General features: G+C 43.2%; 1 protein-coding gene across 6 annotated transcripts in view; it reads left to right on the forward strand.

The window, feature by feature from the left end:
• Positions 1-4,529: 4,529 nt before the first annotated feature.
• The window catches only part of DAAM1 (dishevelled associated activator of morphogenesis 1), a 159,814-nt gene continuing 149,311 nt past the window's right edge, over positions 4,530-15,032 (forward strand). The window contains exon 1 of one of the 6 annotated variants that reach the window (XM_079769870.1): positions 4,530-4,667. Coding sequence is in view for 1 of the 6 variants with exons in the window: in XM_079769869.1 (XP_079625995.1) it covers positions 4,900-5,019 (120 nt within the window). In the remaining 5 variants the exon portion in view is untranslated. The other 5 variants (XM_079769874.1, XM_079769875.1, XM_079769871.1 and 2 more) reach the window with 5 other exon arrangements.

Consider the following 15,032-nt stretch of genomic DNA (forward strand, 5'->3'; position numbering starts at 1 on the left):
AGCTGGTCTTGTTTTTGTTTTTTTTAAATATATTTTTATTGATTTCAGAGGGGAAAGGAGAGGGAGAGAGAAACAGAAACATCAATGATGAGAATCATTGATCAGCTGCCTCCTGTACGCCTCACACTGGGGACTGAGCCCACTACCTGGGCACGCACCCTGACCAGGAGTCCAACTATGACCTCCTGGTTCATAGGTTGATGCTCTACCACTGAGCCATGCCAGCTGAGCTGGTCTTGTTCTTAAGTGGCGCCTTAATTGTTCAAGTCTTTGAATAAATCCTAATACTTTTTTATTTTGCATAAACTGGCCGTAGAAAGGTTCTGTAGTCTGCCCCTAAAAGAACCTGAACTGAGACAAGGGTATATCAGTTAAGTGTTCCACCACAAAAACAAAACCATTCTAAATATCTAAGACAGTTATAATATAGTACAGGGAATTGTCTTAGGAGGCCTAAGACAAACAGACAATGAAAGATTAGTCACAACAGGAAGCTATCACCACGCTTAGGCTGGAGGGACAAAGGGAGAACAGAAGCTGGGGCAATCTGGAAGAAGCTGGGACCACAACAGACTAGCCCAACAGAGGAAATGCTGCTCAGGCTGCCAGAAACTTCACCCAGTGCAACTCGGCGGAGGTGGAGAAATACCCTGGCTTCCCCCTTTCTCCTGCCTCCAATCTCCCAGCAGTCTTCTCTGTGCGGGGAAGCTTGGGAAAGATGGCTTGTGATACTGAGGACAACTTGGGGCACTGCGGAAGGACAAAGTGTGATCTGAAAACTAGCCAAGAACCAGCACTGTTCAATTTGGATTTCTCATTTGTTCTTCAAAGTATATTTTGCCTACTTACAAGTTAGTGAGATAATATGCACACATGTATAATTTCTCAGTTTCCTGTTAAGAATGAGATTTAAAAAACAAAACACATGTTATTGATTTTAGAGAGAGAGGAAGGGAGAGGGAGAGAAAGAGAGAAACATTGATGCGAGACAGAAACATTGATCAGTTGCCTCCCGTACACACCATGACCAGGTATGTGCCCTGACCGGGAATCCAACCAGCCATCTTTTGGTGCATGGAGCCACCCTCAACCAACTGAGCCACACTGGCCAAAGCAAGAATAAGATTTTTTTTTAAATTCAAATGTGTTTTTATTAACTTGTTCCATAATTAGGGTGGACATTTCTGAGATAATCTCCAGGGGAACATTACAAATGATAACAACAACTAGCATTTGTATAGTTCCTTTCAATTTGTCTCATCTAATTTAATCCTCACAAACCTTGTGAAGTAGGTTTTCTTATTAGCCCCATTCTTTTTAAAAAAAATACTTTTATTGATTTCAGAGAGGAAGGGAGAGGGAGAGAAAGAAACATCAATGATGAGAGAGAATCATGGATTGGCTGCCTCCTTCACGCCCAGCACTGGGGATTGAGCCCACAAACCAGGCATGTGACCTTAACCGGAATCAGACTTGGGACCCTTTAGTCCGCAGGCCTATGCTCTATCCACTGAGCCAAACCGGCTAGGGCAGCCCCATTCTTTAAATAAGGAAACCAAGGCTCAGAGAGAAGAAGCCACCCAAACACGCAGTGTCACATTGCACAAAAGGGGCAAACGCATGATCCCAAACCTGGGCTCAGCACACAACCTCAATTGTTGCAAAACACCAAGCTATTGTGTGAAAACACATGCAAGGCTACAAACTTAAAATTCTTTCTCTGTTCCTATCTCATTTCCCCTCTTATCTAAAACCCAACATCTAGAGTAAAACCTTGTAGCCAGAACTAAGAGATTACTTTGAAAGATCAGCAAAATACCCTGTGTCTTCCCCTTTCCCTGCCCCTTCCCGTTCCCTCTGCTTCTAAAAGGTCAATTAAATCTGTTTTCAGTGGTCCCACAGCTTCCTAATAAGTAGGCAATGATTGTGGGACAAGACAAGGCCTTTCAAAAGATATTTTAGAATAGCAGCAGTTGTTTAAAAAGAGAAGAAAAAAGTAAAGAAACCCATTGACTGGGAATATAAATTAACAGAGTGGGTATTTTTTTAATACATTTTTATTGATTTCAGAGAGGAAGGAAGAGGGAGAGATAGATAGAAACATCTATAATGAGAAAGAATCACTGATCAGCTGCATGTGTCCTGACCAGGAATCGAACCATGACCTCTTGGTTCATAGGTCGATGCTCAACCACGGAGCGACCCAGCGGGGCTGTAGAGAGGAGAGAGGAGAAGAGAAAGATCCCTTCTCTCTCCATAGGAGTTAAGCTTCTGGTCTCAGGTCCTCAGACTGCATTTCTGATGCGGAAGAGCCATCTTTGTTTCCCCTGGCTACTGGTGAAACAGTATGCAGGGATCAGTTTAAATCCATTACACTTACAGCAAAATGCTTCCAAACACAATGTCTTGCTTTTGTTATTTATTATCTATATTTATATCTATTTCATAGGAAGTAGAGCTCACACATGCACAGCCCCACATTCCTGTGCTTATACTCTATTGTGCACGATTACCTTTATATATGTAACACAGCACATCCCTATTGCTATAAAGAGTAGATTATTTTTTCTAGGCAGACTCCATTCTCTCATTCACTGCTGAAAACCCAAGATAACTTGCTGTAAGGTGATTTTGTTCTATAAAGTTACCCCTCAGTGTGTTTCATTTATATACTTTTATCTATAAGGATAAACCCTGCCTTATGGAGAATCTCTACATCCGATCTAAGTAAATTCCAGGCTCACTGATTATATTTCCATCTAAAAGTTTTACACAGTTATAAAACTGGGAGAGCTTTTAGAATCATCCCAGGTCAAGTTTCTTTCTGAATATTTTTCCACAATGAACTGCAATACATTAAGCCTACTGAGCCAACCCATTAGCTAGAATATCACTGATTGTACTCTTGATCTGATGGCTAGTGGAACATTTGTATTGTCTGCATTCCATTTAAGACAATATTTGGAATGGACAGAATAGTTCAGAACAGGAGAGCAACATTCAAAGTTATCTTCCTTCAGTGGAGAAAAATGTGTCTGGTACATAAGCAATAGGCTTGTTAAAAGAAAACCAGAACTCAGCACTAAAACACCTCTCTCGGCAGAACAAAGCATTTTCCTCTCCTCTGAGATCGCAGCTAGTTTCATGAATATTTTTCTCTTGAACCCAAGTTTTGTTGCACAATGAAATGAGATAACAAGTGATTTCCACCAAAATTAGGTGGAGAGTTTAAAATAATAATTGTGAACTTCACAAGACATACAGTATTCTAGAGATTTTGCTAGTGGAAATGGGGTGTAAGCTGATCCATATATGTGATTTCAACATCAAATGTGGTTGTAACGTACTCTATTTTTACAACTGAAATAAGTAGATGCATTGGGGTGTTTGTTTTTCCATTTAAAAAGACACCTTGCGATTGCTCTCAATGTTATCTCTATATATATATATATATATTCATATTTGGCATTCATTGAATGAAAAATGCCACGGAAATATTTTACATATTAAAAATAATATCTCCCTGAAGGTTCAGAATTCTGATACACACCTTTAACATTTAGGTATATTAAGATCAGGGCAATTCTTGAACAGCATGTTGTTTGCTTTAGATCATTTAAAAATATTTGAAGCTAAAAGTATGGAAAATGGGGGTACAGTGTTAATGATTTAAAAGTAAGTGTGTACGCTTATATGTCATTTATTAAAACTTTTAGAAAAAGATGTCTTCCTGGGAGTTGAAAGCCACCAGAGCGGGAAGTCTGCTGCAGGGAAGAACAAAAGCATGTCTGCGCGATAGCATTATCTCTGCAGCAGCAGCAGCAGCAGGCTCCCTGAGGGAGGGTTGCGGCGACTGTCTTGACTATTACACTGCATTTTTATTAGTGACAACCTCCGTTATTCTGTCAGCTCAGCCAACTAAGCTGTTCCCCGCGAACTCCGTTAAATGGGAGAAGGAAAGAGAAGACAGAAAGATAAATTGTACCAAGTGGGGGCACGCGGGGATTTTTTTCTCTCCTTCGGGGTGGGCTTCGCCTCATCCTCGGGGACGTGGGGGAATTCCAGGACTGCATTTAACCCAGAAACCCATGCGTCTATTAATTAGTTGCTACGCGAAGAAAAGGCAGTGAAAGACTTAATCTTCTGTTTCCAGCTGGGCAGGGTTGGTCAGAGCTGCCTGGCCGATAGCGCACTAGCCCGGAGCATTTGGGGCCCTCAGAGCTCCCACCGGCCCAGTGGAGGTCAAGTCAAAGAGCACGACCGCAGGATGCCCCCCGCCCGTGCTGTCCACAATTTAGCTTCTGCAGGACCACCGCTACCACTGCAGGGCTGGAGGGCGGGGAGGGGGCGGGCCCCTCTGGGGGCGGAACTAGGGGGCGGAGACAGAGAGGCCGAGGAATGCGTCGGGAAGTGTAGTTCTGCTAACCCCAAGTAGCATAGCTACCTAGGTACTTCTCGGGAGATTTGGACTACAACTCCCAGGAGGTTATGGGGCCGAAAGGGAAGTCCATGCGCAGTGGGCGCCACATTGTATCCTATCAGCGGAGGAGAGAGTGATGTCACCTGCGAGTTGGTAACCTACGAGCGGCTGTGAAGGAAACTGTTTAACCGGATCCCATTGTACCCGGAGCGCAGAGCCGCCTTTCCAGCATGCAGGGGCCGCTCAGGTAAGGGGGGACGTGCCGCCTCGCCCGCCGCATTCATTCATTAAGTGGCACTGCGCGGTGGCGTGGGGGTGGGCGCCCTTCTTCGGGTCGGGCGCTGGCTTCGCGGCGCACCCTCCGGCTGCCTCCCCCGAGCTCCCGGACCAGTAGGTAAATATTAAACCCGTCCTTCAGGTTGGGTCTGGGTGGGAACAGGACCTAGATAGCTCCCGGCTGCCAAGCTGGATTTGGGAAAATGGCTGCAAGCACGGCGCAAAAAGAGGCGAGCCCAGAGGAAGGCGCCCCAGAAGATGAGGGTCCCTCCCTCCTTTCTTTCAGAGGCGCTCGGATGCCTAGAGAGCCGGCAGGGTACCAGGTACAGCCGTCTTCCTGCAGCCACCGGGGGGGAGGCTGGGGTTCCGGGGGTCGTGGCCTTGGCTGCGGGCACTGCCGCTGTCGGGAGCTGCTGGCCGGGAGGCTCCTAGAGGGAGAATCCTGAGGTGGAATGGGAGGTGGCCACAGGGAAGGAGGGACGCCGAGCGGAGCCCCCGCCACCCCTGGCACCTTCACTTCTGTGAAAGGGATGGATAACTGTAATTCAGGCAAAGTCGAAAGCTAAAGGTTTCAAACGAGAGGAGGGGAAACCCGCGCTGCGGTGTCGGCGAGGGGTGTTGGCGGACAGCGGCGAGGGGAGGCTGCCGCCTGCGGACTCGGATCCAAGCTCCGCGGAGCGCTCCCGCCCCCCGGTCCTCCGAGGAGGGCGCATCTCGGTCCCCCCCTCTGCACCGATTGCTCCCTCCACAAAGAGCACCTGGACTGGGGTGAAGCGTCTGCCCGGAGCCCTGGGCGGGAGGTGGCAAAGCGTTGGGGGGTGTCGAATAATCAAATGATAAGGCTCTCTGTGGGGGAGGAGGGCTCGGTAAACGGCTTTTCCCAACCGGTGCCGAAAATTCTACTGCTTGTGATCCGCTTGCCTTCTGATCGAAGACGTGCGCGAGGCCCGGGAACCCTGTAACATCCCCTGGATTTCCTTTGCGGTTCCTAGCACCCTTAATTCTTCCCTTTCCTCTCTCGTGGATCAAACCCTGCTAAGGGCTCTGTTCTCAAGCTGCTCACAGCCTGAGGCTGGGAGTTCTGGGCCCAGGAATAGATATCCGCGTCCCACTCTCCCCAACCCCGCCCATGTGGCCCCCCATCACCACCAGGTGAACATCAAGAGCAAACGCCACCCGTGACCGTTGTACTATCGTGAAGCTGGTAGTTTCTTGAGGCTCCAGAAGGACCTAGTGAATTGAAGCGGAGTTTGTCTGCAAGATGAATCCCGTTGCCATGGCGACTCCTGCTGTCGGAATCTTAACTGCTCTCACTGCTGTTTCAATTCGATGTGGCTCTGCGGGCAGCTGGGAGGGAGTGGCCAGTGAGTGTGGTCAAATGCTCGCCCTGGGCCCAGCTGCTCTCTCCTCTTTACCCGTTTCACAGCCCTGGGCTCTCTCCATTTTCGCGTAAATAGCTTGGACACAGTTCTTAGCCACTTTGCCTCTCAGATTGCCCATTCCTCTCCTCTCCACTTCCCTCCCCAGAAATAATTGTTTGGAGCCTTTTTCCTGAGGCAAATTCTGAAAATTTCAATGGAAAGATCTTCTCCCTTTCAGGCTAGCTACTTCTTTTGCCTAGTACCGTGAATTACAGCGTTGGAGGTAGCCTTCCCAATGTGGGAGCTCTCTGGCCACCAGTAAAGGTCCTCAGTTTGACTGGAAGCTTTTATGGACAAGTGTTAACTGAAATTGAATTCTGGAAGTCACTGCCATCCCTTGTGGTTCTGATAAAATCTAAAAGCCTGCCTAGTTGATGCAGGCACTTGAAAGTGAAGCATGCTGGCCTGGGATCTAGGAAGCCTGCCCTGGGACCTACCTGGCTCTCTCATTACTGGCTACCCACTCTGGGGTTAACCCTTTACCTCTGGGGACCTCAGTCATGAGTGATGTGGAGAGAAGGGTACAGAAGGTTTCTTAAAGTTGATTCTAGGTATAAAATCCCGTGACTCTAAGGACTTGGTCATTGTCTTAAAGAAATATGGAGATGAATGTTTATTTTTCTTAAAGAAATATGGAGATGAATGTTTAATCCAAGCTTCTACTACTGTGGCATTTGGGTTAATATCTCTACCTAATAAGTGTCACTTGGATGGCAAAATAACCTGGCTATACATGGCAAGCCTTCAAAGTGCGCAAGGCAGCTATTTTACTATTTATATTGTTTTATTTATTTTTTGTTAATTCTCACACAAGGATATATTTTTCCATTGATATTTTTAGGGAGAGGGGAAGAGAGAGGGAAAGACAGAGAGAAACATTGATGTGAGAGAAACATTGATTGGTTGCCTCCTGCACAAGCCCCAACCAGGGCTTGGGTCAGGGAGGAGCCTGCAACCAAGGTACATGCCCTTGAGCAGAATCAAACCCGGGAACCTTTGGTCCACAGGCCAATGCTCTATCCACTGAGCCAAACCTGCTAGGGCACTATTTATATTATTTCTAATACTGTTAAGTATCTTGGCTTCTATTTGTTCTTTTATGTTCAAATTAATTATTTAGGTTTTGCCTTTTTTGAATGCAGTTATTTGCAACTTGATTTCATTAAGTGTAATTGATTACACAATATTTTGTTTCCCTTCTGCTTTCATTTTATACCAAGGTGTATTATCCCGATATTGCTGTTAAGGGGGTGGGGGGTGGGGAGTGTGTGTCTGTGAGAGTCTATGCATGTGCATTTGTGTGCAGGTGAATGCTTGGGGATGCTATGTGCTAGGTGATTGACATTCATCAACTCATTTTAGGTATGTAGATCCTTTCTCATGGGGAAATGGGATCAGTTATCACTTACTCTTTATTTTTGCCCTAGATTATCATTGACTGAAACAAAAAATTTTTTTGATTATCTGTTTACTTTATGCCTCTCTATAATTCTGACACCAATTCCAAGGTATGGGTATTTTCCTCACTCTTCTAAGGTCTTTGAGAGCAGGGTCTGTGTCTTGTCTATCCCTGTCTCTCCAGCATTTAAATCAGTGCTTGTCCACGTAGGTACTTAATAAATATTTGCAGAATCAATATTAAGTAGTTGAGCCATGAGTAGAGATCCAATATCTGTATCCTTTCCACTCACAGTTCTGTCATCAACTGTAATATTCCTCATAGCTTTCTGTCAAGCAGTTGCATCTCGGCATAAGCCATAATTCCTGTGTAGCATGTGACTTTCATGTGTTTGAAATATACATATTTTGCGATTATTGGCTTTTGGAATACATTCACCCACAGAGGTTCCCACCCCCCCCAACACCCACCCCTAATTTTTTTTTTTTAACTTATTGATTTTTAGAGAGAGAGAGGAACATTGATTTTGTTGTTCCACCTAGTTATGCATTCATTGGTCGCTTCTTGTATGTACCCTGACTGGGGATTGATCCTGAAATCTTGGTGTATTGGGATGATGCTCTAACCAACTGAGCTACCTGGCCAGGGTCCCCTATAATTCTTAATACAATTCTTATTACTCCAGACCAGACATTTCTAGATTTCTCTCCATTGTATTATCCTTGGCCCAGATAACTTTCTCGGGAGGTGTATGACAGGAGAACAGGGAGAGCGACCAAGACAAAGATAACTAGAGGCTTTTGCCCGGCCACCAATGGCTCCTGGGGCACCTTTGGGTAGAAAAGCTAGACAATAGCGCTCTCATCTGGGATGGAGTTGTTCCATAAACAGGATCAGCTGGCTGACCTGATAGAGGAATAGGGTGGGAGCCATTTGTCCAATATTTGTAACATTCTGTTACCATCTGGTAAGTCAGGTTCTGTGGGTTTTCAGAAGTATAAATTAGTGAGGAGGTGTGATAGTGAAGAGGGTGTGGTGGGTCATGTCCTTGGGTGGTGCCTACAGGAGCTCAGTGAGTAGGTGCCAAGGAATTTGAATCCTGGCTTTCCTGCTTTGTGGACACGCTCTGGGTGTTAAGAATGTGTGTGTTGTATCTGTGTGTGGTTTTATTTGAGCTACTTTGTTTAAAAGGCTGCTTTTGTTGTTGGTAGTATAGTCGTCAGAACAAATAAAGTGTTTACCAACAAAATATACTTAAGATTGAGAGTGTTTTATTTTGTAAATATTTGGGGGATGGTATTAAGAGTGGCTTTGGCTTGAGAATCTTGAGTTCTTCTGTGAAATCCCTTAAAAAGTTACAGCTATTGGATCAGGGAAACAAGCTTTTCCAACAAAAAAGGTACCACTGAGAACCTTAGGTGCTTGGTTCAGGAAATAATCACAAGAGCTTGTAACTTCCGTGGGGCCCTCCTAGCTTCATATCATGCTCTGGGCATTTCTAAGTGTTAAAGTCTATCCCTTATATTGCAGGAAACAAAGCAGTTTTGTCAAGTTATGTTAGCCACCTTGTTTAATCTCTAGAGGGGGCACCAGGCAAAACGAAAATTCTATTTTGTTTGCGATTTTTCTTTAAATAAGGAATGTGGACTACTGTCACTTATTTAGACATTACAATTTCAAACTTGGTATTGAAGGAGAACTTCTAAATAAATATATATTTAAAACACTCATAGCATCAGTTCTTAGTGGTTTTCCCAAGAACTCAATTTAGAGGGAACTGATAGCACAAGTAACATTTAAGAAATAGGTAAGGATGGCTTCAGAAGATGAATATGATTATGCCTGATGTTTTGCCATATATGACATAATATTAATAAAAAGAAAGACATGAGAAAAACTTTCTGAATAATTAACAGAAAACTCGCAGGAGAGAACCCTGACAACCGAGGACTGAAAGTGGAGACCGCATAGAGACTGGATTATTGCATGTAACATTATTATACTTAAAATAGTTTTTCTTGAAATATTAATGTTTATTGCATGTAAAAAAAAAAAGAAGTAGGTAAGGAGGGCAGTTTCTGTATGTTGGCAGGGTGGGGTGGGATAGGCCGGGGTTGAGGAAACTTCTCAATTAATTAGTTTGTTTATTTAAATTTATTGAGGTGACACTGATCAATGGGGTCATATAGGTTTCAAGTGTATATTTCTATGATACATGACCTGTATATTGCATTGTCTACCCGAAGTCAAATCATCTTCCGTCACAATATATTTGGCCTCCTTTACCCTTTTCTTGAAGTTGCAGTCATTTAGCAGGTGTACTGTCTTTTGTTGTTGTTGTTGTTTGTTTGTTTTTTTGTTGCTCCTCACCCCAGGATATTTTTTCCGTTGATTTTTTTTTTTTTTTTTTTTTTTTTAGAGAGAGTGGAAGGGAGGGGGAGAGGCAGAATCATGATGTGAAAGAGGCACATTGATTGGTTGCCTCCTGAACTCCCCCCACTGGTGCTGGGGGTGGAGCCTGCAACCCAGGTACATGCCCTTGACCCGAATTGAATCTTCAGCCCTTCAGTGTGTGTGACGCTCTAATCACTGAGCTAACCGGCTAGGTAGTGTACTGCCTTTTTATGTGGATTGTGTTTAGAGCGGCCTAGAGCTGCTGATAGAGATTAGAATTGAAGATTATCTTTGTCCCCCAACCCCAGATTCCTCCAAGCCTCCACTTAGTACCCCCACTGAAAGAGAAACAAATGATGAGATGCAAGTTGATTTTGGTGACCTACATTCCACTCTAGCAGACTATTTCTGCAGCAAAAAAAAAAAGTGTTTACCTTTTTATTTTCTGGCATCCTTTCCACTGTTCCAGGAAAAGAGAACTGAGCATTTCAGTGTTTGCATATTACACATGTCTAAAAACGATTTAAATGGGAAATCCTAGGAGCATAGCAACAAGCATACAGAACTCCCTTCCCCCCATTAAACTGTTACCAAATTCATCCTCAGCAACTCTGATGAGCTTATTTTCCTTGCTGATAATTAAGCACGCCTGGTTTTTCCTCTGTCTGAACATCTGCAGTAATGGCTTCCCTCACCTGGAATGTGCACTCTTCTGAGTGTCTAAATTCTACCTGTGCTTTCAGATCTAGCTGGAGTGCCACAGCTTCCAGGAAGCCTTCCCTGACTGTCCTTCAGCTTTCGCCACCCACCTCTGCTCCTTTCTTCCCAGAGCCCGTAGCCTGACCACACAACTTAACATTTACAGCTAATGTGTAACTAATAGTCCAGGTATATGAGGTGCTTACCTTGTGCCAAGCTCTTCCTAATACTTGACACGAGCTTAACCATTGGTTCCTCACAACTACTCTGTGAAGTAGGTACTATTATCACCATTTTACAGGTGAGGCAACTGAGACATGAAGAAGTTAAGGAATTGCCTAGCTCAAGTCACACAACTGGCATAAGTAGCAGATCAGGTTAGGGACCCAGAACTAGACCAGGCAGTCTAGTTCTTTACATCCTACACTTTTATCTTGCTTTTAGTTTTCCTACATATTATATTCTTTTCTCTCAATCCAGTTGGGGGAACCACAACATCCTTTACACCTCTTAATTCTAACATACTGGTAGTGCTAGGTCAATAAATGCTGGGTTGATTGAGGGTAAGATACTTAACGGTATTTTATAGTCTGATTTTTCTGGAAATGTTGCATGAAATTAAAAATGGTGCATTTGTTTATTTGAGTGATAAAACTTTTGAACTCCTTTCTGTTTGCTATGTGAATGATAGGCAAATTATTTTAAAAAGGAAATACTCTTATATTTCAAATCTATTTGGAGCCTTCCCAGTCTAGTCCCTCTTTATTAACTGAGATAACCTCTCAGTAGGCTGAATCCCTTATCTGAATCCCTTATCCAGAACAGGCCCACAGAGCCTGCCTGGAGAGTTAAGACTTCCATAACTTCTTAGCTTCCCTCTTCCCTGTTGTCTTTTAATGTACATTGTAAAAGCTTTTTTGAAAAGAAAATAATGAAAACTCTAGCAGTAGTCAAACATGTAACCCAATATTGGGTATTCTTAGATATTAAACTGTTTTTTTCCACCTTAGAAGAAAGACTTTTATTTATTTTCACAGTGGAACAGATTTGGTGCCAAATATACAATTGCAATTCTTTTAATTCACAGTCACTATTGTGAATTTAGTGTGGAAAACTAGGGAAGCAAGTTCAAGTTCCAGTGTAGTTGGTGCGATTTCCTGACTTACAATAGATCTTTTCCTTTTGGCTTAAAACTGAATATTGTGCCACTTTGACAATAATTAATGAAGACAATTTACTAAAACATGAACTGTGTCATTCAGGGAAATAATAGGAAAATTATGCCCTAACAGCATATTGCAAGGGAAGGACAATAAAAACAAAAGATTTGTTAGTCATTTAGGCTACTCAAACATAATATTCATTCACCAGACATTGATTTCAGAAACTTTTTATTTTTTCATTCATCTTGTTACACTTTTTAAGTATGTCATTCACCTTTAGTAACAACCTGAGCTCATTCTGTTCTATATATTGCACCAGAATTAGAGTTGAAGGTTACTTGTGTTTCTCCCAGGTACACAATTAGGGTCACCTATTAAATGGGTCTTTGTCCTTTTCATTTCTAAAAAAAAAAATCTGTGAGTTTGGCAAATGTTGCCCATCTGATGGACTTTCTGAATTTAGACTTCCAAAAGTAGATAGCCCACATCTGAGCATTGGCCATTGTGTGGGCAATACAGATGTCCATCTTTTGTTTTTGAGATGGGTTCTAATATTCTGGCTTGTTGGCTAAGCTCAGTTTGTTAGTGACGTACAAACCAGGTCAAGGGCATGGGTTAGTTTGACTTGTTTTGGAGCCACAAACTGCACCTGTAATCCTAGTCAACTTTTTTTTTTTTTTTTAACTCATCATTCTCTTGGCTACAGAGGAGAGTAGATAGTACACTGGATATATCAGTGCATAGCCATTAGCACTAGGGGCAAAAGATGGTGCCATGTTATAAACTGAACTGATGTGTGTAGGGGTCTTAATTTTTTCAGACCCCATAAGTTGCAGTTTGCCAAGGAACTATATGCTCTGACAGGTATCAGGACTGGGTCAGGACTAGGGGACATTTCCTAAAACTGTCAAAGTCCCATAAACCTTGCTTTTCTATTTCTTGGGGGTGTGACTGAAGTCATTAGTGTGTTTCAGTGCCACTTGTGGGCTTCACTATTCTTTCATAAAGCTTCTGCAGATATGCACCTTAGAAGAGGGAGGGATGGTGATCACCATCATTCACCGAGTGAGTCAGGTTGTTCATATGTGTCTAGGCATAAATTTGTATGTTTCATAGAGATTTGGTAAAACCAAGTAGTGACATGTCTAAACACAACTTAATTTAGGACCTGCAGTTCTGTGACAAGGTTAGACCTGGCCCCCTCCTAAATCCTGACAACTTATTACAAAACTTATTGTAAAAAGTTAAAGAAAATGAAATGAACAAATTTAACCATTTGAAGGACCTTTTTGCACTATTTTACTCTTGATAGTTGGTGAAATTGTGGATACAGAAAATGTCCTATGGTGCTATCCCAGGTAAACTATTTAGGGTTTTGTTTAAATGCATTTACTAGTACAGTTACCCTATAATAGTAGTTGTTATTTGATGTAAATGATGATGGCCAAAGAAACAATAATAACATTTGTTTGTTTCTTATTCTGTTTGTGTGTGGCAATTGTGATTGCATTAGAGGTGTGCCCACCCCTCTCCACCATACCCCTACCTTCCCTACCTCCCCTTGCTCAGCACTCAATGGTAATTCAGAGTGTGGGATGAATTGTGCTGGAGTGGAAGCTGATGGCTGAGATTTCATTGTGTTTTCAGAAAGTTAAATGAATAGCCTGTCATTATATTTTTGTGTTTTAAACATTAGGAGTAGAGATTGGATTGCACTGGAAAACCTCTATGTCCCATTTGGGGCTTGATGTTCTGTGAGTAGGTGACACTTCCAACTACAGAAGTCCCAGGAACTGTGGCAAGAAACTGCCTTGCCTACGACAATCTCTGCTAAGAGATTGGTTTAAAAATATGTTCTTTTTTGTTTGACCCAGTTTCTTTTGAGGTTATGACTGAGGCTTCCTTTCTTCCATACTCCACCTTTTCCTACTACACTCCTTGGATTGTAATTTGAGTGTGGAGGACCATGGAACTGCTGCCAGTCGGCTCTCTTAGTCTCCCTGTGGGCAGAGGGAGCCGCTGTCCCCAGGCTGCCAGTTTCCATATAAGGGGAGCCACGGTCTCTGACATTACGAAGAAACACATCTTTCCCCTGAACCTCCTAACTTAGGATGGGGAGCTTGTGGCAGCAGAGAGGGGAAGGTTTACATTTTAATTCTCCAGCGCTCAGATTGTTTTTCTGATGGAACAAGTTGGAGGAAGTACGTGGAAGGGAGGACAGAGGGAGTTACTGGGTTTCACTTATCTTATCATTTGTTTCCCTCTGGATTGCCTTTGTTTATACTGTCTCTTCAGGCCAGGAATTCCTCCAGCAGAAGCATGCATACACGTGGGGATATTCAGATGGCGCTTCCTTCTTGAGTTCCTGCTGACTTGGCTTTCCTCCTACCGCCTGATCTGAAAGGAGGGCTGGGGATATTTAACCAGCTTTGAATTTTTCTGTTATGTGGAAAGAGATGTAAAACACTGACTTGAGGCAAATGTGTTAATGACTTTTCTGATGAGGAAAGAGGAGGATGCTAAGTAGGGTTAAATTTAACATATAACTTATTTGTGTTGGTAGATTGTTTTTAGTCAGGAATGCTTGACACCTTGAATGAAATCCCTTCACCTTTGGTTGCTGCTTTGCAATTGCACAGAGGAAAAAGAAGCCAGTTGATTTTAGATTCAGATTTGGGTACTCGGCACTTTTATTATTTTTTAAAATATTATTATTGATTTCAGAGAGGAGGGGAGACGGAGATAGAAACATCAATGATGAGAGAATCATTGATCGGCTGCCTCCTGCACGCCCCCTATCGGGGACCGAGCCCACAACCTGGGCATGTCCCTTAACCGGAATCGAATCTGGGACCCTTCGGTCCACAGGCCAACACTCTATCCACTGAGCCAACTTTTATCCACTATGCCAAACCTGCCAGGGCAATATTGGCAATTTTAAACATTCTGGGCCTCTTTCTTCATCTGTGGAACATGGTGAAAATTTGAAAATTTTGTGAGAAAGGTACCATCTTAAAATGACCTCACTTATGTGGCATTGTGTAACATTGGCGTACTACCCACTGGGTTTCCCTAGAATGGAGATCAGTTGGCCCCTGCTCTTAGCACAATGTACCTGAGACCCTGTTCTTGGCTGGAGCTGAACCCTCAAGACTGGATCTATAGTCTGTTTTCCTTAATTGAATAGCTTCTAGTTACCTCCTCCAGTGCGACTCTCAGAAAGGTCCATGTGATGAGGCTAGACAGTGTCTTTGAGTGAT

Source organism: Cnephaeus nilssonii, assembly GCF_951640355.1.
Source record: "Cnephaeus nilssonii genome assembly, chromosome: 4".
Classification (NCBI taxonomy): Eukaryota; Metazoa; Chordata; class Mammalia; order Chiroptera; family Vespertilionidae; genus Cnephaeus; species Cnephaeus nilssonii.